This window comes from Pseudomassariella vexata, assembly GCF_002105095.1.
Source record: "Pseudomassariella vexata strain CBS 129021 chromosome Unknown BCR38scaffold_1, whole genome shotgun sequence".
NCBI lineage: Eukaryota > Fungi > Ascomycota > Sordariomycetes > Amphisphaeriales > Pseudomassariaceae > Pseudomassariella > Pseudomassariella vexata.
The window spans coordinates 1,718,599-1,738,654 of NW_024467956.1; the positions used below are offsets into that span (position 1 = coordinate 1,718,599).

The window sequence follows — 20,056 nt, forward strand, 5'->3', positions numbered from 1 at the left end:
TTCCTGGTTTGAATCACCGATGTCTGATCAATTCCCCTCCATCAGTCGGGATGACGGCCTCAAAACAGCCCCATCGGCAGCCAGAGTCACATGGCCTTGAGACATAGAAAACGAGTGCGTCAAAATCGGCACGCGCGGGAACAGGACCTGGCCACTTACCGTGGTGATCTCCTGACGTTTTTTCTGTCGTCTCGAAGTGCCACCCTTTGCTGCGTGCACCATGGCGAAGACCTCGTCTGAGTAGAACCAATGTTCTCGTCGTCGACAGGGCCGGTCATTCCGGTCGGAGTGGGAACTAAGATGATGTGTTAGATCTTGAAGAATTTTGCCTTGGGCATGGGGGTGACTTGCTTGGGGCGATGTTGTTGACGCGTACACCGATCTCGTCCTTGCCAAGCTCATAGGCCATCTTTTGCGTTAGGTGCAATGCGGCGGCTTTGCTAGACTAAACACGAATATCTCACGTAAGTCGGCGCAGGGAGAAGTGGAACAGAGGAATCACTTACACTGTATGCGAACAGACCCTTGGTTAGCCTGCAAGCCATACTAGTCCATGTCTTGGCAACTTCATGTAGGCGTCTATCCACGATTTTCATAGTACATCTTTTCTTAGTATGTTGATGACATTACCCGGGCTGCCGCTCGGGCTCGCCCCAGCTTTGACAAGAAGGGGAGAAACACCGCCGTTACGAAGTACGGGGCAAATTTACTGGTCGCGTACTCTGGAGTGTATGTTACCAAAAGGCGCACACGGTGACTAGGGATTAGTAACATACGCTTGTGCCAAACATCGTCAATCTCCCCGGCGAACATCGCTTTGCTGCAAGCTTGAGCGCCAGCAGAGCCGGGGACAGCAGCGCCGCACGCAAAGATTCCGACAGCGTTGACGAGTCTGACATTTCAAAGTGTGAGCAGCGAATACTTTATCGACACCTGTTCCCGGGATGCAATCACATATTAATGTTCTCCTCGTTCTTCGGTGTCTCGGCAACGGCGTGCTTGATGCTTTCCTTCGAAGTCACGTCCATGACCAGGGGCACGATGGATCTGCCGCTTGATCCAGGTTTCTCGGGAACACCATGGATTCAAGCACTCTTCTTGAGAACCTCCTGGCGGCACCCGAGGATGTAGACCTTTGCACCATTTGCGGCGTAGGCTTAGGCCGTCACTAGGTTATATCTTTAGAAGCTGATTCGTCACCGGAATGGGCGGGACAGATGCACGAAGACCCATTCCTGTGCCGCCTCCGGCCACTTCACGGCATATTGTCAGCCATGTTTCGTACCATCTGATGCAGATTCACGTATCGACTGCAACCCAGCCTTTCAACGAGAACAATTCGGCAGCGGAGAAGGGCTGTGAGGTAGACATGGAATGATATTGTTACCTGAGAGAGATAATAAGATACTGCAAAGTCCATCGGGAAAAGAGAGGAAATGATCCTATTTGTATCCGATAGAAGTCTGTCTCTTGGCTCGCGCTAGCCTGTGTTGACGAATGCATTAATTGCATACAAGTATCGATCGTCACACTTACACGTAGGCAGATTTTAACGCAGAAGTAGTATAGCATTATTGTCGAAGTATTACTACTTTTGTCGAACCTTACAGCCAATTTACTGTTATTTCCTTGTTTCCAACTTTTCCAAGCCGTTGGGCCGGTTGACCCCCTTTTTGGCCCTAATGATGATATGTGACGGAATGTACTGGTCTCCAATTTACTATGTATATCACTACTGAATCCAGAGATACTGGTAATTCTTTGATGTATTTAAACCCCGTATAGTGTAACGGGGTAAGGCCGGACATCAGGGAAATAGGTTACGGGGCTAGGAGAAAGTTTATTTTCTCTTCTTTAAGAGGCACAGAGGCAGAGTAGAACACGAGTCCCCCATCTTCACGCATCTTTTTTCATCATCTCTTTTCATCATCTTATTCAATCAACTTGACTTTTGTTTTCTATTCTAGTTAGCTAGCCCTTCAATTATGCGGTTCATTCCTACATGCACTTAGACACTACTTTCGAAATCCTATTATTCTGCCCTCATCCTAGCCTTGACAATGACAGAGGATTGTATCTTGCTCTGATCAGAGAAATCTAGTGCTAGTGAGAGCTTCAATTCGACTTCCAGAGCCAGACGTCTTGTTCTGAGTATCATTCCGACGAGAGTCTCAGAGGCACATCCGACCAACTCGCGCACCAGACGTGTAAGAGCGAAGCTCTTACAACCAGTACCACGATCTTCGTCTGATCAAACCAAGAGATGGGATCTGTTGGCACTGGAGCCGTCTGTTCAGTGTGTTAGGTGGTAGGTATATCCTACTGACCGCCTGACCCCGTTTCAATAGCCAAGTCAACTTGATATTTCGGATTCTTCAGATATCAGCTTGATTCAAGGCTTTCTTTGCAACGAATAAGTCCGACAAGTTTCCACCCTCCTCCGAGAAGATGCAGGCCGATTCACCATCTGGATAGTGTAAGATTGTCGATGTTGTTCAACATCACAAACTATTCAAGACATTAGTCTTTAGGCAGAGTAGAAAAGACACGTCGTTTCAATAGCCGGTAGAGCTCATTCATGAGTACATCACATGCGGCAAGTTCCCTGATCTGAGCCTTCCCAGTCACAGAACAGAAGACGCGAAATGCCTGAGTAAAGCAAAAGACAAGAACAACCTCATTGAACTAAGGCTACGAATTAACAAACTGTCGAATTCGCCCCTGAGTGGAGTGATGGATCGCGACCATAATATTATAGATGACATAGACTTTTGTAACGATTCGACTTTACTCACTCACGAACTTCAACTTAAGCTAGCAAAACCGAACAGTCGTGCAACCTTGTCAACGCGGTAGCAACAAGCCGAACTCATCGTCGTGGCCCCATATAATGAATTTTCAATTTGTCGCTCAGACCGGAGGCAATATACGGTATTCGTTACCCATAGAGGTCTCCATCGAAATCCTCCGATGTCAGATGCAAAAGTCGCCATACAATTGGCTCGTCACTCACTCATAACCATTTTTGGAAACCTCACGAGATCAAGTCAAGGATGTTGAGGCTGCATGAAACCAGCATGGAGCCCCGGCGGCTCTTTATCAGGAACCCCCCTGAGTGTTTCAGGGATAAGCAAACGGCGCTACATCATACGAAGACATTTAGTATGTGGATCGACGCGATCCTTACCGAGAATCAGTTCATTTATCCAGTTCATCAATTGAGTTTATCTGATGCAAATCCCGCGGCCAAGAATCCAAGATGGTGCTAAGCGCGCCGTAACCCGTGGAACCGAGAATAAATTGTCCAAATACATTGCGTATGTGGATGATGCCTCGGGTCGAGCCGATCCCTGCTACCAAGGGATGCGTAGTTGGCGATGCAACTCCTTGAAGTTCAGCGCATAACTTATAACTCCAATCGCATCCCAAGTATTTCAGCCTGTGTCTTGAGACGATTTTATCTCATCACTTCCTTTCTTCACCTTTACTTACTAACAAGTCCAGGTTGACTTTGATGCTGGAGCTGTCCATTCTTTTACACTTCTCAGTCACTCGATACAACTCACTCTGCTGTATTCATTCGCTTTACTTTCGTCTCCACCGCTCATCGTTTATCCTTAAATAACCACCAGTCCATTCTTTATCACCGCCAATAGGCAAAATGAAGTTCGTTACCACTCTATCAGCCCTGTCGTCGGTGGCACTTGTCGCCGCTCACGGTTACATCCAGAACGGCACCATTGGGGGTGTAGACTACGTCTTCTACAAGCCGTACGAAGACCCATACACGAGCCCCACCCCGGAGCGCATCGCCCGTGCGATCCAGGGCAACGGCCCCGTGCAGGATGTTCTCAGCCAAGACATGCAGTGTGGAGGTTACTCCGCGGGCGGTATCAACGGTTCCTCCCCTGCGGCGCTTCACGCGGATGCGGTTGCGGGCTCCGAAGTCACACTCCACTGGACCCTGTGGCCCGAGTCGCATTTCGGCGCTCTCGTGACCTACATGGCGAAATGCCCTGATACCGGCTGCCAGGACTACATGCCTGAGAGCGAGTGAGTTGACCCCTTTTCATACTAAACCATAGAACGACAGACAACGAAGACTAACCAAAACCCTACAGTGCCGTCTGGTTCAAGGTCGCCGAAAGCGGCCTCATCGACAAGGCGACTAACGAGTGGGCGGTAACGGCCCTCGAGACGGCCGGCAACTCGGGTGCCACCTACACCATTCCCGAGTGCCTCGCCTCGGGCTACTACCTGGTGCGCCACGAGATCATCGCCGTCTTCCTCGCCAACGAGTACCCGGGCGTCCAGCTCTACCCGGGCTGCCACCAGCTGAAAGTTACCGGCACCGGCAGCACTGTGCCCAGTGACCTTGTCTCTTTCCCCGGCGCCTACCAGCCCACCGACGCTGGTATCACCTGGGACTCGAGCGAGGAGACCTACCCCATCCCCGGCCCGGCTCTCTTCAGCTGCTCCGGTTCCAGTTCCAGCAGTGGTTCCACTGGGGCTTCCAGTGCTGTGGCTAATAAGGCTGCTGCATCGTCGGCTGCAGCTTCTTCTGTGCCTGCTATTCAGAGTTCGGTCGCTACTTCCAGTGCGGCACCCGTTATGACGAGCTCTGCTGCTCCCGTTGTTGCGTCTACGTCTGTTGCTGCCGATACCCCGACCACGCTGTCTACTGCTATCGCGACTGCTTCATCTACCGCCTCCTCATGCAAGGAGAGGAGAATGGCCAACTGATAAGTTGGTGGTAGGACTGTAAAAAGAAATGCAAGTTACGGGACATGAAATGATTCAGTTTGAGAGGCCACTTGGCTTTTGTGTTAATATTTTTTTCCACAAAATGAATGTATATATTTATCAAATGGAGAGCATACACAGATGAATGATCGGACTTGTTATGGCTGAAACCATGTAACCATCTCGGATTTGAAAAGTAAGATGGGCTGAAAATTGAGAAGGAGGGGCAAAGAGGGCAGCAATGCGACCATTTTCACTATCTGAAACATGGAGAAGAACTGCAAAAAACAATTTGAGTTTCATGTCCTCGGTGAGACTCGAACTCACGACCTTTGGATATCCCAACCTGAGATTGGATCATTTTATGAGACCAACGCTCTAACCAACTGAGCCACGAAGACTTGCACTTGAAGTTTGCGCTATTAAGTGGTGCCTAAGTTAGCGATAGAGCATGGTCATCCGAACTTTCGCCGAACACTTTGATTAGACGGCTTGCCAGCAAACCCTCTGTTTGAATTTCACATGACCGAGCATTTCTTCGATAACCAAAAACATAAATGTTTTAATTGGCTTTAGAGTTATTTTCCTAGGTCTAACGCACTTGTTGATCGTCCAGTGGTATTAATGTAGCCGAATTCCTCTGTTCATATACCTGGATGAGTCACGAGCGTGGACCTGGTAGCTTCAAGAGATCTTTAAAACTTCCACCGGTCTACGGCACTTTACCACAGTGAGTCCAAACATCCCGGGGCGGGGGGCAAAGGGGGAATATAAATCACCTAGGTGACGATACGAGTAGACAGACTTATGTCATTGCCTCTTCCATGTGAAGCCCTGTCACGTTGCATGTTAAGCGGTCCCACGATTCATCTTCTTTGGATGAATATGGAGTTTGTGAGATTATCTGGCCTCTAACAACCTGTGGCCATTCCCAAGGTAGCTGTGTCGTGACCCTGATCACTCTGTGAACCACACGACGACGAACTGATGCTAGCTGAGCTGTCACTCGCCAAAATTAATAATCGTCCCCCTGAAATACAACAGTTGATTTCCTCTGAAATTGATCCCCTTAGCCTTCCTTGATCTACCACTATAGAAACAGGGGTTCTCGTTATGCTTCTTCAGACTGACTACATTTTACACTTCTTTCCACAGCATCTGCTTTGGTAAAAGGTCGATATCGCTAGCTTGCTGAATAAAGTCTTACCCTTACCACGCCCCTTGAAGCCGTATCAACACAAATATCTCTTCAGTCATCACCGCACTCCGACTTGATCCAATTAGCTGCCCTCTCCGCCACCGCATACACCAGCGTCTGTATGTTCGCTCTCGGCAAAAGAGGAAAGATGCTCGGATCCACCACGCGCAGGTTCCTAGTCCCGTTTACCTTCAACTTGGCATCGATCACTCCGCCTTTCTCCTTCGGCAACATCGCGCAAGCCCCTGCTGGATGGTACTCGCTCTGAATGCTCTTCTTGATCCACTCCTCGACATTTACTTCAACGAGTTTGTGGTATCCGGGCTGGTATACTGTCCCACCTGTTCAACTAACTCACTCAAGGGGGTAGTTTGAGCGATTTTCTGGAGATGCAAAGCGATGATACCTAGTAGCTTCCGGTCCAGGGGGTGGGAAATATATTGGGGGTCAATGACGGGGTGGACCGATGCGTTGTTTGATGGGATATGCACGGAACCTCGAGGGAAAGGGTGTTCTAATGCGCCGAGCAGGGTGAAGAAGTAGCCATCAGACGAACTGGAGAATAACTTCGTGGTGTCGTTCGCATACTCTGGGGACATTCCATCACCAATAGTGAGTTCCTGAGCTACTGCCTCTTTGTGCAAGTACTTCAACAGGAGGCGGTACTGGTCTACCAGGCCCCACTGGGTGTCGACCTTGATATCACTTGTGAGAACTTACGAGTCTTCGATCCCACAAGGAGAGTCTCCTTGCAGTTCTTGCAACCATCGCGCACGCACGGCGTACCATACACAGTCTCTCCCATACAGTGCGTTCCCTTGTTGGGGCAAAAGCCGCCGTTTTTATCAGAAATTCCATCGGCGGTTGACGCGATCGTAGTGGCAGAACTTGACCTCGCAGGGCAACTCCGCGAATGGCGCATCTTCTATGGACCACGTTACATCGGTGCAGGGCGACAAGTTCAATTTGCCGTCGGGTGTTCCCTTGGCGCAGGAGTACAACATTCCGGTGTGGGAGACGTGATGGCAGCTGTATTGCCACTGGATAATTCTGCACATTTTGCCTGTGTTTGCAAGTTGACGTTTCGGTGAACGCAGAGCTGGGATCGTTCGCCTTGAACTCTTGGTATATCGCTTTGCTACGGGGAATTAACCCTTTCCAGGTTGTGTGATCCTACTTCCTCTGTTGGCTAGTTCTTACTCCGAGTTGGTACCGAGTTTGATCTTGGGTTAGCTGCCGGCCCATAAGCTATACTTCTCGATTTATTTTGTAAAATAAAGATGCTCAGACTGAAGTAGTTTGCGACTGATTGGGGTTTCCAGTCGGCGATGTAATAGTTTGTTGAAAGTACCACTGTGACTTGTCGTCAAATTAGCACCTGACTGATAGCCAGCGTGGTTCTCTTGGTTAGTGGTGGGAAGGATTGATAATTATTAGTTCGGGTTGCTGGTTTCTCCAAGCGTCGTATCACACCCGAGTCCGGGCCCTTTCACTGGAGCAAACAATTGAAAGCCAGACCTCCTGTTCGTAGGGATTGGTTTGCTGTAATTGCAGTTGAGGATGTGATGACCAGATAGCAATGCTGGGAAAGAAAAGGTTTTGGAAAGGCTGTCGACGAGCCGAGTAGTCGGGAATGCCTCTCAAGGCTGCTTGGTGGGTAGAAGTAGAAATGTATCCCGTCTGCCGCTAGTCTTGCCTTTGACTAGGATTGAGGTAACCATCCGTTGGAATGTTGTTAAGAGAACCGACATAGCTTGAAAGCTTGGACAATAAGAAAAGGGCGAGCCCAGGAAGTGGGTCAGAGTAGTGCATGATCTCTGGAGATGTGCGTGGTCTTGTTATGGATGGCCCCAACGTCGCAAGCTGCTAGCTTGTTGGTTCAGGATTAGTCTTCTCGCAACTGTGATATGAATATGACAGCTTTGGAGCTGCGTATGTTTCATATTCTGGTCATTTTTAGTGGTAACAGCGCGTTGTTACCGCCGCTTTCTTCTGGTCTGAAGGGGCACAGACAGGCATACTTGATATTACTCTGAGGGCTATCTAGACTTGTGTTATCCACTGTTTCTTAAAGCTACAATAATTGATCAATTGTCCTTATCTGTCTAAGGGTAGACACCCCTCATCTGTTCAACTTGGAAGAAGTCGCCAGGCAACTCGAAGTCAGAGTCTAATTGTTCCATATGAAGCACAGAGTCCCGAATGATGTCGTAGCCAAAGTTGAAGTCGAAGTACTCGGGCACGTTTCCTAACACACTATCAGATCTGCATCAGATGCGACCCTCGAGGTATAGGGTACTCACGTGGAATGGAGTCGACAGGGATGAACTTGGAAGCTTCCGCCGCAATGCGTTCCGGTTCATCTTGGCCAGCATTGCTGAAGATTTGAATCGCACTGCACCTGCCGTGTCGCAACTTTTCGAATAACTCAAGTCGTTGGGGGACGTCTTTGGACTCGGCACCGACCATGAGGATGCCCATGGCGACGCCATCTTCGATCCCTTGGGCGCCACCTTGTCCTTGATCTACGGCGAGTAAGTCGGCTAACAGTCGAGATCAGGCATCTTTGCCGTACTCACGAGGTAGCATAGGATGTGCAGCATCGCCAACAACAAGCAACTTCCCTTTTCTCCAAGTCGGCAGGGGCGGCCGGTACAGCAGCGCCCACTGTTTCACGTCGGTTGCTTTTCTATAATTCGTCAGTCAATGCGCGAGTGGCATGAGTTGGAAGTCCTACCTCAGAATGGCCTGTAAGTCGGAATGGAAATCAGAGAAGCATTCTATAAGCTTGGATTTTTCCACTTCAGACTGCCAGTCTATTCAAAATGTTAGCTGCAACGCGTGAAAGGGGAAAAGGGGGTCGTACCTTCTCGCCTTGTTCTGGATGCCTCATCGTCCGTGTGAAATATAGCTACGAAGTTGTGTATCTCATTGCTTAGAAGGAATTAGCCACGGGTTATTTCCACTCCATGTGACTTCCACTCACTTTCGGCAGGGGTACGACGCAATCCTCTTGTTTTGATCCACGAAGGCTTTGAACCGGCCATCATCATTCCGATTCCACCATCTCGTGACAGGATCTTCCTCGATATCGGAAGCCGGAATCAGAAAGCGGAAGCAGTAGTTGTAATTATCCTGAGGCTGCGGCGGGTGGTCACAGCCGAGGATAGTATTCACAGCGGTAGAATGGATACCGTCCGCCGCGATGATGAAGTCCCCTGCTACGACCTCTCCATTAGCCAGCCTCACCGATGCTTTTTCTGGATACTTTTGAGAGTCAGCATCGATGCCTAGCATTGGTGCCACAGAGACCACCTACGAACTCGACAGCATCAGAGTTGAGGTGTATCTGGGCAGGCGACCCAACTGCCCCTGGTTCTGTCGCCAGCCTTTTCAATTCGTCGTGTAAGTCAACTCTGTGAGCGAAGAACCACGGAGCCCCGTATTTCTCTGTAACGTATTCATGATTGGCCTCGTAGAGTTTCTCGAGGGTTGTGCCTCTCGCTCTGTAATCAATTTTTGCGAAGACAAGTTTAGACCTAACCGGGTCCATTCCCCATGGTAGTAGAGCTCTGGAAGCATTGGGGGGTATGTGAATAGCGGCGCCTATCTCGTTGTTGAATGATGATCGCTCGTAGATATGCACCTCATGGCCTGCGCGACGTAGTGCAATGGCGCAAGAGAAACCCGCGATCCCACCGCCGATGATGATAACCTTGAGTCCCATGACTTGAAGAGCAGGTGACCGTGGAGCGTCAATAAGCCTTCGGATAAGACTTCGGACTGCAAGATACTGAAACCCCTACGTCCAGTGCACGCAGTTGTTAACTGGAGGGATCAGTACATGGGCGTGATGAAGTTTGTTAAGACCGGATCCCCGCCAGGGGAAGTCCGGACCACTGGCGGGATCTACCGCTGACAATTTTCATAGGGTTGGAGTTAGTCACGGAGATAAGCTTCATTATTTGGCCGAACATAACGGATATTATTCGGTCTACTCGTCGCAAACCCAATGGGTTAGCTGGCTTCCTCTTGGATAGCATCGTGGGACGACACTTACAGGTAGCTAAGCCGTCAACAAAACGTCACCTGATAGTACTCGTCTTCTAGCAAGGATATTCCTTGAAATGGGCGAACGCCAGCTCTAGGTTCGGTTTCAACATAAATTGTAACACCTCGGGCTGGAAGTTTAGATTAGTACCGTATTATTTCCGTGGTCAATGCGAGTGGCTACTCCTTTGTATGTATAAGGTGATATGCAGAGCCAACGAGGGAAAGGTTCTCGTCCAGTATCCAATGCAGTACCTTTTGACAATCGTGTAACGTACCCCACGGTCCAATTGAACACTTCTTAAGACCTCGTACAATAAGACATAAGTTAATTCAACTATAACGTAAAAAAATAATTAAAACTACTCGGAACTATCTTCTTCAGATATCTCTTTACTATTCTGACAAGTACGCATATTATGACCGGGCTCTCCGCACGTCCTACAACGTTGCTGAAGTATCTCTGGCCTCCTCGTACGACTACGACTCCAGCGCGATTTATTATCTAACTCTCCGTTAACTAGCTTCTGAGACTGTAAATCTTCTCCAGCTTGTATACGAAGTGATCCTCCATACTGTAAACGTTTTTTTTCTCGTATAACGCCGCCGGCTAAGTGTCTCATTTGCCTTTCGAAGCGCGGCGTTCTCACCCTCTAAAAGAGCAAGCCGGTGCATAACCTGCGTCGTACCCTTCGCAAACTGGTCAAGTGCAGTAAGTGTAGCTGTCGGAGAGCTATTTTGATGCCGTATAACTCGGGTTTTCACGTATTCGGTCTGGGATTGTGCCTCAATTGGGTTATTTGGGGTCTTCGACTCCCAGATAATAGGAAGGCCAGACGAGGTACCCGGAGGTGTTGGAGTATGTAACTTCACATCTAACTGTGAAATCACATATTCCGGATCGTACGGTACGAGTCCTGCCCCTCGGAAACCTCCTTGGATATTTGATATCGTAAAAGTTGCCTGGAACGCTTTTAAGAACGCGAAGAGGAAGTCCTCCTTCGAGATATGGGTAATATGTGCCCGCATAAGATCCTCAATTTCTTTACCGTACGCTCTTTTCAGTGCACAAAAACAGCCGATATCGAGAGGTTAGAGCTTATGCGACGAATGAGCAGGCATACAGAGTGTGATAATAGAGTTCTCTTTACAGTAGAGCTCGAAAGCGGTCGAGTGGTGGCTCTCGTGGCCGTCGAGAATTAAGAGGCGATAAACACCTTTCGTACGAAGCTTTGTATGTTGATCGAAATGTCGAATCCAGTCCTCGCCTCTTTCATTTGTAGTCCAGCCATTTTTCGTAACCGCGATAACCCAATCCTTTGGTAGTAGGCTATTTTCGTACCACGAAGATAGGTGAGTTTTACCAGCAAAGATGATATACGGAGGGATAGTATAGCCGTCCGATCCGACGCCCTGGATAACTGTAACCCATTCCCTATTCCCTTGCTGTACTGTTCTAGGTCTTCCACGTCGATCAGAGGTCGTTACAACTATCTCGGATGAGATTTGACCCATAAGAAACCCAGTCTCGTCAAAATTATAGATATCCTCCTCTTGAATTCCATACTTATTAATTGTATTCCATACGAGATAAAACCACGCGCGGTACGCGTCGGGATCTTCGCAGAGGACTCTCTGGTAGTCGATTATTCGATCAAAACGCGTCCGGAGGTCTGGTTGTCCTCGTACGAAGCTCGAAGCCCAGTTAATACCGACGCGTCCTGCGTCGCGTTGGTGGAGTAGTCGATTCGTCATATCTTCAACACCACTTATTCGAGGAGGAAATGATCGTGAATCTAGGTCGACTATGTAGCGTACGATCGCGTCTTCTTCGGAATAGGTAAGCTTTTGCGTTGGTGATCGTATATCCTGTCGTGAAGTACCGCCGCGATATCGGTGACGTAAGGTTGTATGAGGGATATTATAGATCCGTGCTACGGATCGTACGCTTAGTTTGGGGTTATTTTGAAGCGCTTGAAGCGCTAATTGAATATCGCTTTCTTCCCAATTACGTGCCATTGTAGAAGGTGGAAAATAAGGGATAAAACCTAGGTTGTACGGAAATGCGCGAAAGTGTTCAATTGGACTGTGGGGTACGTTACACAAATTGCGTAGGTTCGGCTTCGGATTCATCCCTGTGTCGCGGGACGATTTGGCACAAGATCCGGAACTTACATTGTGCATGCCCATAGAGGTCCTCGATTGAAACTTGCCCGTTACGGGACTATGATTTAAACGTCTTCATGTCAACAACCAAATTCCTTGAGACCATCTGGCCTCTTGCAATTGGCGTCGTGGGGAAAGATGAGGGTGTGCTTGGCATGGGATGAACTCTGCGATATGATTGCCAAATACCCATTCTAGTCATCAGGAATAATTAGAAATTCGAATCTGTCAAGTTTCGGGCATAGAATGCTGGGAGATAAGGTTAGGACATGCTGTCTTGTCAGTCTTGCTCTTAAGTTTCAATGTTACCCCTAGCGAATTCCGTCCCCCCTTCAGATTTTGATTCCTGGCTGTTACACTTTAGGGTTCGTCAGATCGACACTTTTGGAACAAACTATTCAGGGGTCGATCCTGAATTGCTAAGATCATCAATCGTCTCTTCTGATGTAGCGCTCGACCGAATCAACCTGAGACTAGATGCCCACTCCTTCATATTTGTCATTTGTTTTTCGCCCAGAGCGTTTCCGCAGAACTAAAAGGGTGGCGTGACGGCTTGCCTCCTATTAGGGAGAGACCTCTTGGGGGACCATTGGCAGCCATGTTTGTACCGGATAACGACGTATCTCTGCTGGTCAGCAGCATCCTCCTGACATCTATCTCTACCATCGTCGTTTTCACAAGGCTCTACACTAGGGTGCTCGTTATCAAGAATCCAGGCGCCGACGACTGGCTGATGGCGATAGCTGTGGTACGCTACGTTTGTTCCCAAATACCACGAGTGTGCGGCTTGACAATGGGAACAGTGTGCATCAATGAGTTTCATGGTGGTCGCTATCTACTGTATGTCACGACCATGAAGGGCTGCCGGACTAGTCGGAATTAACCTTCTGGTTGCAGTGGTGAGATACGGACTAGGAGCATCATTTGGCAGCATACCTCCAGAAAATCTTGAGAAGTTCTTCCATGTAAGTTGGATCCATACATATCACACTGCAACGAAGCTGATTCATATAAGGGTTATTGGGCTACGGTCCCCTTGTACAATCTCGGCTTGATTTGCTGCAAGCTATCGATTGTTTGCCAGTACCGACGGGGAGTATCGCGGCTCACGGAAGCCAGTGCTTGCGTCACGTCTGTAATTAGACTTATCTCACTAATACCAGCCTCTGTTCCGAACAATGAGGTTGATACCTCATGTAAGCTACAGCATTTCTGTTATAATCGATGTAATTTGCTAACTTCCCGCCACAGTAAGTGGAGTCGATGCTGCCATGTGGTCAGGAATTGAGGTCAACGCCGCCATAACATGCGCCTCCCTGCCGACTCTGAAGCCCATGTTTGATAGATTGTTCCAGACGTCATCAATATCACACAACAACGCCGAATGCAGAACCAGTGGGACCGACGAGCAGTCACAAAGCAGAAACTGTAGTGTGTTCCACATTGGCAGGCATTTTGTATGTACCAAAATCATGGAGTGGAAAAATGCGCACTCGAACTTGAAACGGATAACAAGTCATCCGGAGGTCGGGTTGACGAACTGCTTAGGCGTTGATGATTTAGAGGTGGCAAGTCGTCAAGAGCAGGCGCACGAGACGGTATGAATTGGGGTTTCGTTGTAGGCCCGAGTATCTTAGTTGAACAGTGCTACTCTTGTAGCAGAATAATAACAGGTCAAGAATGTTTCAATTCACGTCATTTTATTCTACAATTCGTAATGTTTATACGAAATTGGTCGGTTGTTTCTCTTATTTTACACCTTTATATCCAGGGTTCCTGCCTGCTGACCAATAGCACCAACAGGCCAATCTCAACCGCCCGACAATGGGGCGAATTTCTACACAATAACGAAACTTTTACGTGAATTAACAAGCTTATTAGATCAAGGATAGTTGAATTAATGACAACATCTTCACGGGTATGGCTCGCTTGATTACTAACCGATTTCAACTTTCACTAGCATCACTTACTACTACCACTTGCCATGCTTACTTCTAGGCAATACATGATGTATTGGTGGTGAAGACGATGAGACTAAGCCCTAGGAACCGGCAGCTACGGAAGGTCCATCTATGGGCAGTTGGCTCCAGCACTACACCCAGCATATAGCCGGTGTGCTTGGGTCATCTTAACGTCAAGTATTCGCCATAGTTCCACCTATCGTCTAGCATCCTCAAAGTGCCACCCAACCCGCCGTGCCCTGCCGAAACGCTAAAAGCAAACTGCAGTACAATGTTCAATGAAATTTAAACCATATTTGAATCGGTAAGCACGCTGAAGTGTGACCTGGCTGGGTGCTTGGGGGGTGGTTCTGGAGTGTCCACGTCCTTCGCCCCCAACTTAGGATCTGGTCCCCCGTCAATCCGGCAGTATTTCTCGACCACTTCCGTGATCTGAACAGATTCGTTTGGTATAAGAAGAGACTGGCCATGATCTCTGTCGTACAGGTAGTACAGCTCCAATTCGCCACGCCCCGTCCACTCTTCTGGTGTCTTCTTCCACTCCTCCACGTCAGCTGATGTGTAGTTGACATCGCCATAGTAGACATAACTAGCCACGGCGTCAGGGTGGATAACGCAATCACGGCTACCCACGATGGCCGTCGTACGCCTTCCGATCAGGTGCTCCCGCAGAAGGTAATGTTCCTGCCAGTTCAGACGTCGGCAAATGGTGTGGGCGATTCGGGGATCGAGCGCCGCGCCCCAGCTGATCTCGAGTTCAGGTGCTGTTTTTGGTTCCCGTCGAGTCATGTTATACGCAACGTCTGGAAGGTGGAGCAGTATGGCAACTGGATCGCAGAGGACCATCGAGTTCATCATGGGTTCAATAACGGGGTCTTCCAGTAATGGGCGCGCAAGTAGCGTGCCGTATGAGTGGCCGACGAAAACGAAGTCGTCAATGCCCTGCTGGGACAGGATCTTACGCATGCCTTCCTTGAAGACGCTGCTTGAGGCAGCCTCTGGACAGATGCGCCCTGAGACGGGAAGTAGCTCGATGGCGAGCACCCCAATGTCTTTAGGTATCGTCATCAACCAGGGGATGTAAGTCGCCAACCCAATGCCGATCCCGTGGCAGAAGACGATGGGTCGATATCTCTTGCACTTGTGGCGCCGGTAAAAATAGCTGAATTCCGGGGCAGCTGACGCATTCAGCGAAGCAAGCGTCTGCAGTCTCGGTGGGAAGACCTTGAAAAAGTTGGACCGAGGTTGTCTCCAGAAACTGAAACCCTGGAAGAACATAAAAATGGCTGCATTGACATCCAGAAAACCTATCAGCCCGTAGAACAGAAGCGACCGGTGCACCATCTTGACGGGGTCGATGTTGACGCGAATTGGTTTCGCACCTCCTCGACCAGGACGCAATCTGCTACCTGCCTTGATCTCGGCCTCCTGGATGTACTCATCCATCTCCTCCATGTCCACACCCTCGAAGCTTTCAGTTCCCCACAACGCCCACAACATCCAGTCCATCACGTCTTCCCGATATATCTCGTCGAGATGCGCTTTCGCAAACCATCCCCGCAGGAAGATCAGAATATCTGGCACAGTGTTGAGGAGAGATCTGATCATCGCCCTTCGCTGGGCCCTAGTCATCGGCTCGAGGCGAATTCCGGGTTTCTGCAGGTATGACTTATACGGGAGAAACCAGAAGAGATACCACAATATCTCTAGCATGCCGTAAGACTCAATAGCTATAGAGACTGGGTGAGATATGCCAGGAAGACCGAACACCTCTAAGGCGAGGAGAAAGTAGCAAAAACATATTAGTCCCGTCCAGCCCATCACATGCTTTCCCACTACTACCGCCGACCACGTCCACATGTTGTGATTGACAAGCATTTTTTCGAATTCACGAACCTGATGTTATGGCAGATGTTGCATCGATTAGTCGGATTGCAGTTACATAAGAAGTATGAGGAAAAGTGCTGCAATCTCACAGTGTCTCAAGTCTTATTATGTAGGGTTGCTGACAATTTTGACGTATCTCCCCACTGTCCGTGTTGGGGCCGCTTTACAAGGACCATGCTGGAATGCATCACTTACATTTATGCTCGGCGTAACTTTCAAGCACTATTCTAATCAAGCAAATCGTTGTTTTCGAGCTGGAGGAGTTCCTTAGCAGGGGGTTTAAACAAAACGCCTCCCGCTCCATCCATGTCGACGATCCAAGAGCCTAAAGGCTCTAGATTATGGCCATTTGAGGAAATTATTGAAATTAGATAGACGAGTTTTGAGTTTCTGACATGCGCATGATCTTATTGTCAGGTGGTTGCGAGATGCCCGTCAAGGCTACCGATCTAGATAGGCAATTTGCACCATCATCGATCATTGTCATGACACAACTTGCTCATAAGATGGCATCTATCAAGGGTCTTGCCTGATAACATTTCTTAAATTCCACGAAGTTGCCAGCTCATCAACTAGCACCATCTGTGCGCAATTCCGTCTCATTGCAATTTTACTTTACGTTTTCACAGCTGTCGAACACATGTTTCATGTGTCCGTCGAAAGAGGAAACTTCAAACAAGAAACATCTGACCTGAGGCATTCTTCAACATCAACTTCAACTCGACAAGTCCACTAGAAGCTTACTTTTCGTCTTTGGCCCTGTCCCAGTCTCCGCTTGAAGTGTTACGCTCTGAGTTGGGGATGTCAGAACTTTCCTTGATTGATTTGACAACTGCAATGCTACCATTGATTTCGGGCTCCTTGGTCTGGTATTGACTGTAAAACGCCGCTGACAGTCTCTAATAGTTGTTGACGTAGCCTGGGAGAAGCTCGGAGAAGCAATCTCTTGTTCAGGCACATCCTTCCATTCCCGTAAGGGTTATGTCAACTGGGAAATATTCGGCGAACAAGCACATTATGTTGCAATTTCCCATTTTACCGTTATGATTTCCGTTTCTATACCACGCTAGCATGCCTATTTTCTGATTGCGCGGAAATAAAGCGCTGCCTGGGAATTGCTAGCATTGCACCTGCCTAGGAGAGTAATGATGATACGGCTAATTCGATGGTGCCAAATTCGCCGCAACAACATAATTCAATATGCCAGAGTGTTTAAGCTCGAATAGTGTTGGCCCGAAGTAAAGAACCTGGAGATATAATCTTCACATCATTTAATCTAAAGCCGATCTTTCGTACTAATCGTCGTGGCATTCCTACGCCCAATCGCCTTCCTCACGGGCCGCGAGCGTAAACTGACCAGGTACAAAACCTAAGTTCAGCAGGTACTTAAAACATAATGCGCTCCGAGGTTCAACATATGTTGAATTCAAGACAGGGCTTTTTTCCTAATTAAGTAAATGGCATAAAATACAATATATAACTATAAATAATTTAAACCTTTATAGGCCCTATTACTAACCACTAGCCTCACGACTTTAAGCCTCTACGTATGTCTTTCTGTGCCGCTATCGGATAAGTTCAACATATGTTGAACCTCGGAGCGCGTTATGTTTTAAGTACCTGGTCGGGGAAAACCTCGGCAGCCTGGTCCTCCTCCCCCGCTCGGCGTCCACCTTCTCGCAAGAGACACAGGCAGCACCCAGCAATTCCGTGGTCTCGCCCCGTCTCAGACCAAATCGCCTAGGTAGCTGGCACCAACGGCACCTTGCTGCGGACCCTAGCTGCCGGCTGGACTTGGGCCTCCGTCGGCTCCTCACTGCTCCCATCTGACGCCGAGCTCCAGTTCTGTGACGTGAGGGCCTGGTCTGCGGACCGTGCCGTCGTCCTATATATCGGTCAGGGCGCCGATTCGCGTGTTTATTCTATGAGCGATGGCGGCGGGACGTGGAAATTCGCCTTCAGCAACGCGGACGAGGCGGCGTTTTGTGATTGTCTCGTTTTCGAAGGGATGGAGCGAGGAATGGCGATGAGCGATCCTGTGAATAGGAAGTTCCAGCTGATCGAGATGGCAGGTGGTAGAGACAATTAGGACGTCGTAGATCCGGATGGTATGCTGGATGCGTTGGCGTGGGAGTTCGGGTTTGCAGCCAATGGGGCTCGTCTTGCTGCTGCGGCGGGGATATGTTACATGCGATCGGGCGTGTGGATCCCGGGCGGGTGTTCCGGAGTGAGGATGGGTACGCGTGGGAGGCGGCGAATAGCAAGGTTGCTGAGGGGCCGTCGGCGGGCGTGTACTCGCTGAGCTTCCGGCATGTGCATACGGGGATTTCTGTTGGTGACAATGAGGTCGCGACTGAAGCTAATAATACTGCGGTTCGGTCTAAAGATGGAGGATCTACATGGAATTTGGCTACCAAGTTCCCCGGCAGCTATCGGTCGGGGTCTTCGTGGGTCCCGGGACTCTGCAATGTAGCGCTTGCGGTTCGTCCGACCGGATCCGACTTCACGATTGATAGGGGGCCAGCATTGGCATGGGTTTTATAATGGAACGTTTGATGGCCTGGAGTGTATAAGAGGGTCATGTTTGCTGAGCGTCAGGACATAATGTCCGAGTTGCCCGTCTCAAATTTCAGTGATGAAAACCAAGAAGCCGCCAGTAAGGGCTGTCATCATCATCTTTCCAGCGGAATCATGCGCCCTTCCATTGTACAGTTCTCCAAGGGATATCGTCATGCCGATCGGTTAAAGATATATCTTGAGAAGTGCTTTATATCTAAGTCTCAAGACAACCCAACCACCTCAACCTGGTTGCCAAGGGTTGACGTCAACCAGCCAACGCGACCCACCAATTCTCCAGATTTTGGTTGCCAAGCAATATCAATTTGGAGACTTGATTGGTGACTTGGTTACCAAATAGTTGCTAAGGCTAGGGGCTCTCAATTTTTAGTTATTTGCACGTGCTAGAGGCCCCTCCTAGCCCTGTAGGAACTTTCGCTGTCATCTCGGCGGTCCTCTAGCGCTTAAGTTGCTTCCCTAATGCTATGGACTCCTGGAAAACCACTAGAGCGTTAACCCCGATAGCATCGTCACCTCGCTAATACGCTATTTGATATACTAGTAACTATAAGCGAGGGCCAGACCACCTTAACCCTATTAGCTACTAGTATAACCGCCATTTCAAGTACCCGCGGCTCTCGTCAATAGCATTGGACTTACTTACAGTACAGGTTATATTAGCCGAATACGAGCGGTTATTTTCATCTGCCGGTAGGATAATAATAATTTCATAGCGGTCCTGTGAAGGTCAACCCTCGCAGACTCACTACAACCAGGTGACTTACAGCTGGAACACCTGCCATGGCAGTGCCAGATGGGAAGCCAATCATAACCCCTGTAGGAGCCCCGCCAAGCGTGGACGACTTAGTCGCGCTCCCTCAAACCTAAGTTGTCATCTTCTTTCCTTCGCTCCTTAGAGTAGAATCTTCGTCGATAGCACCTAATCGAGGTCTCTACCAATGCGATGCAACCCAGGTCGTGACAGGTCCCAGTATTAACGCTAACCTCATAGGTATATTCCAGGCACTGCGAACTTAGTATATGGCCGGCTTAGCAAGCTCAGGAGACTGACTCTCTACAATAGGCTATAGCAGCTGACACGGCTACATATTTATACTAGATAAATGAACCGGGTAAGCCTGCAGAGGAGGCAACTACGGAGCCGCCGCCCTGCATGTGAGGTTAACGACAACCTCATTTCCGGCTAGTTACGGTAACCACCTTATCAACTAGTCAACCCAGCCCAATCTGGATAGCCGTTTGTTCAACTCAACGACAGGGAATGGTGAGGTTGATTAGGTTGACTCGAGGCTTGTTTATATCTCCTCTGGCATGTGGGTATTGGCGTCATTCGTCCATGGTTATGACGAAGGCTTCGGCCTGTTAGGTCTCTGCTTGATTTTGCATTCGGAGATTCTTGCTTCCTAAGGTGCTGCGTGGCGGTAGGTGCGATCTGAAGACACCTCTGCTGTCCTTTCATACAATATGTCAATGC

General features: G+C 49.0%; 6 protein-coding genes and 1 non-coding gene across 7 annotated transcripts; 2 read left to right on the top strand and 5 right to left on the bottom strand.

The window, feature by feature from the left end:
* Positions 1-2: 2 nt before the first annotated feature.
* BCR38DRAFT_416604 (uncharacterized protein) lies at positions 3-623 on the bottom strand. Its single transcript, XM_040859116.1, has 4 exons — positions 507-623; positions 352-445; positions 160-295; positions 3-23 (listed from the first exon to the last, which is right to left on the bottom strand). Exons 1-4 carry the CDS (start codon positions 594-596, stop codon positions 14-16), a joined length of 330 nt encoding a protein of 109 aa, XP_040720965.1. The 5' UTR covers positions 597-623; the 3' UTR covers positions 3-13.
* A 3,038-nt stretch (positions 624-3,661) lies between these two features.
* BCR38DRAFT_453929 (glycosyl hydrolase family 61-domain-containing protein) lies at positions 3,662-4,743 on the top strand (the record flags this gene model as incomplete). Its single annotated transcript, XM_040861651.1, has 2 exons — positions 3,662-4,053; positions 4,122-4,743. 2 exons carry the CDS (start codon positions 3,662-3,664, stop codon positions 4,741-4,743), a joined length of 1,014 nt encoding a protein of 337 aa, XP_040720966.1.
* Positions 4,744-5,045: 302 nt separating this feature from the next.
* Positions 5,046-5,144, bottom strand: BCR38DRAFT_t36. The gene has a single exon. It is a non-coding gene; the product is annotated as a tRNA-Met (tRNA).
* An 848-nt stretch (positions 5,145-5,992) lies between these two features.
* Positions 5,993-6,540, bottom strand: BCR38DRAFT_381909 (alcohol/choline dehydrogenase-like protein; the record flags this gene model as incomplete). Its single annotated transcript, XM_040857419.1, is given in 2 exon segments — positions 5,993-6,265; positions 6,283-6,540. 2 exon segments carry the CDS (start codon positions 6,538-6,540, stop codon positions 5,993-5,995), a joined length of 531 nt encoding a protein of 176 aa, XP_040720967.1.
* Positions 6,541-8,046: 1,506 nt separating this feature from the next.
* On the bottom strand, positions 8,047-9,668 carry BCR38DRAFT_331750 (salicylate hydroxylase; the record flags this gene model as incomplete). The annotated part of the gene is made up of 7 exons (XM_040855089.1): positions 8,047-8,189; positions 8,245-8,466; positions 8,521-8,630; positions 8,679-8,757; positions 8,808-8,875; positions 8,928-9,208; positions 9,261-9,668. 7 exons carry the CDS (start codon positions 9,666-9,668, stop codon positions 8,047-8,049), a joined length of 1,311 nt encoding a protein of 436 aa, XP_040720968.1.
* Positions 9,669-12,568: 2,900 nt separating this feature from the next.
* On the top strand, positions 12,569-13,761 carry BCR38DRAFT_519788 (uncharacterized protein; the record flags this gene model as incomplete). Its single annotated transcript, XM_040865147.1, has 5 exons — positions 12,569-12,905; positions 12,961-12,997; positions 13,055-13,122; positions 13,173-13,353; positions 13,409-13,761. Exons 1-5 carry the CDS (start codon positions 12,756-12,758, stop codon positions 13,759-13,761), a joined length of 789 nt encoding a protein of 262 aa, XP_040720969.1. The 5' UTR covers positions 12,569-12,755.
* A 642-nt stretch (positions 13,762-14,403) lies between these two features.
* On the bottom strand, positions 14,404-15,939 carry BCR38DRAFT_330408 (uncharacterized protein; the record flags this gene model as incomplete). Its single annotated transcript, XM_040854958.1, has 1 exon — positions 14,404-15,939. The coding sequence occupies one exon, from the start codon at positions 15,937-15,939 to the stop codon at positions 14,404-14,406; it is 1,536 nt and encodes a 511-aa protein (XP_040720970.1).
* Positions 15,940-20,056: the final 4,117 nt, after the last annotated feature.

What these genes read in the sequence shown, in the direction of transcription:
- BCR38DRAFT_416604 (XM_040859116.1), bottom strand. Translation starts at nt 596, where the DNA reads ATGAAAATCGTGGATAGACGCCTACATGAAGTTGCCAAGACATGGACT. An exon ending in AGGGTCTGTTCGCATACAGT is followed by an intron (nt 446 to 506) that starts GTAAGTGATTCC and finishes ATTCGTGTTTAG; the next exon opens with TCTAGCAAAGCCGCCGCATT. An exon ending in CGTCAACAACATCGCCCCAA is followed by an intron (nt 296 to 351) that starts GCAAGTCACCCC and finishes ACATCATCTTAG; the next exon opens with TTCCCACTCCGACCGGAATG.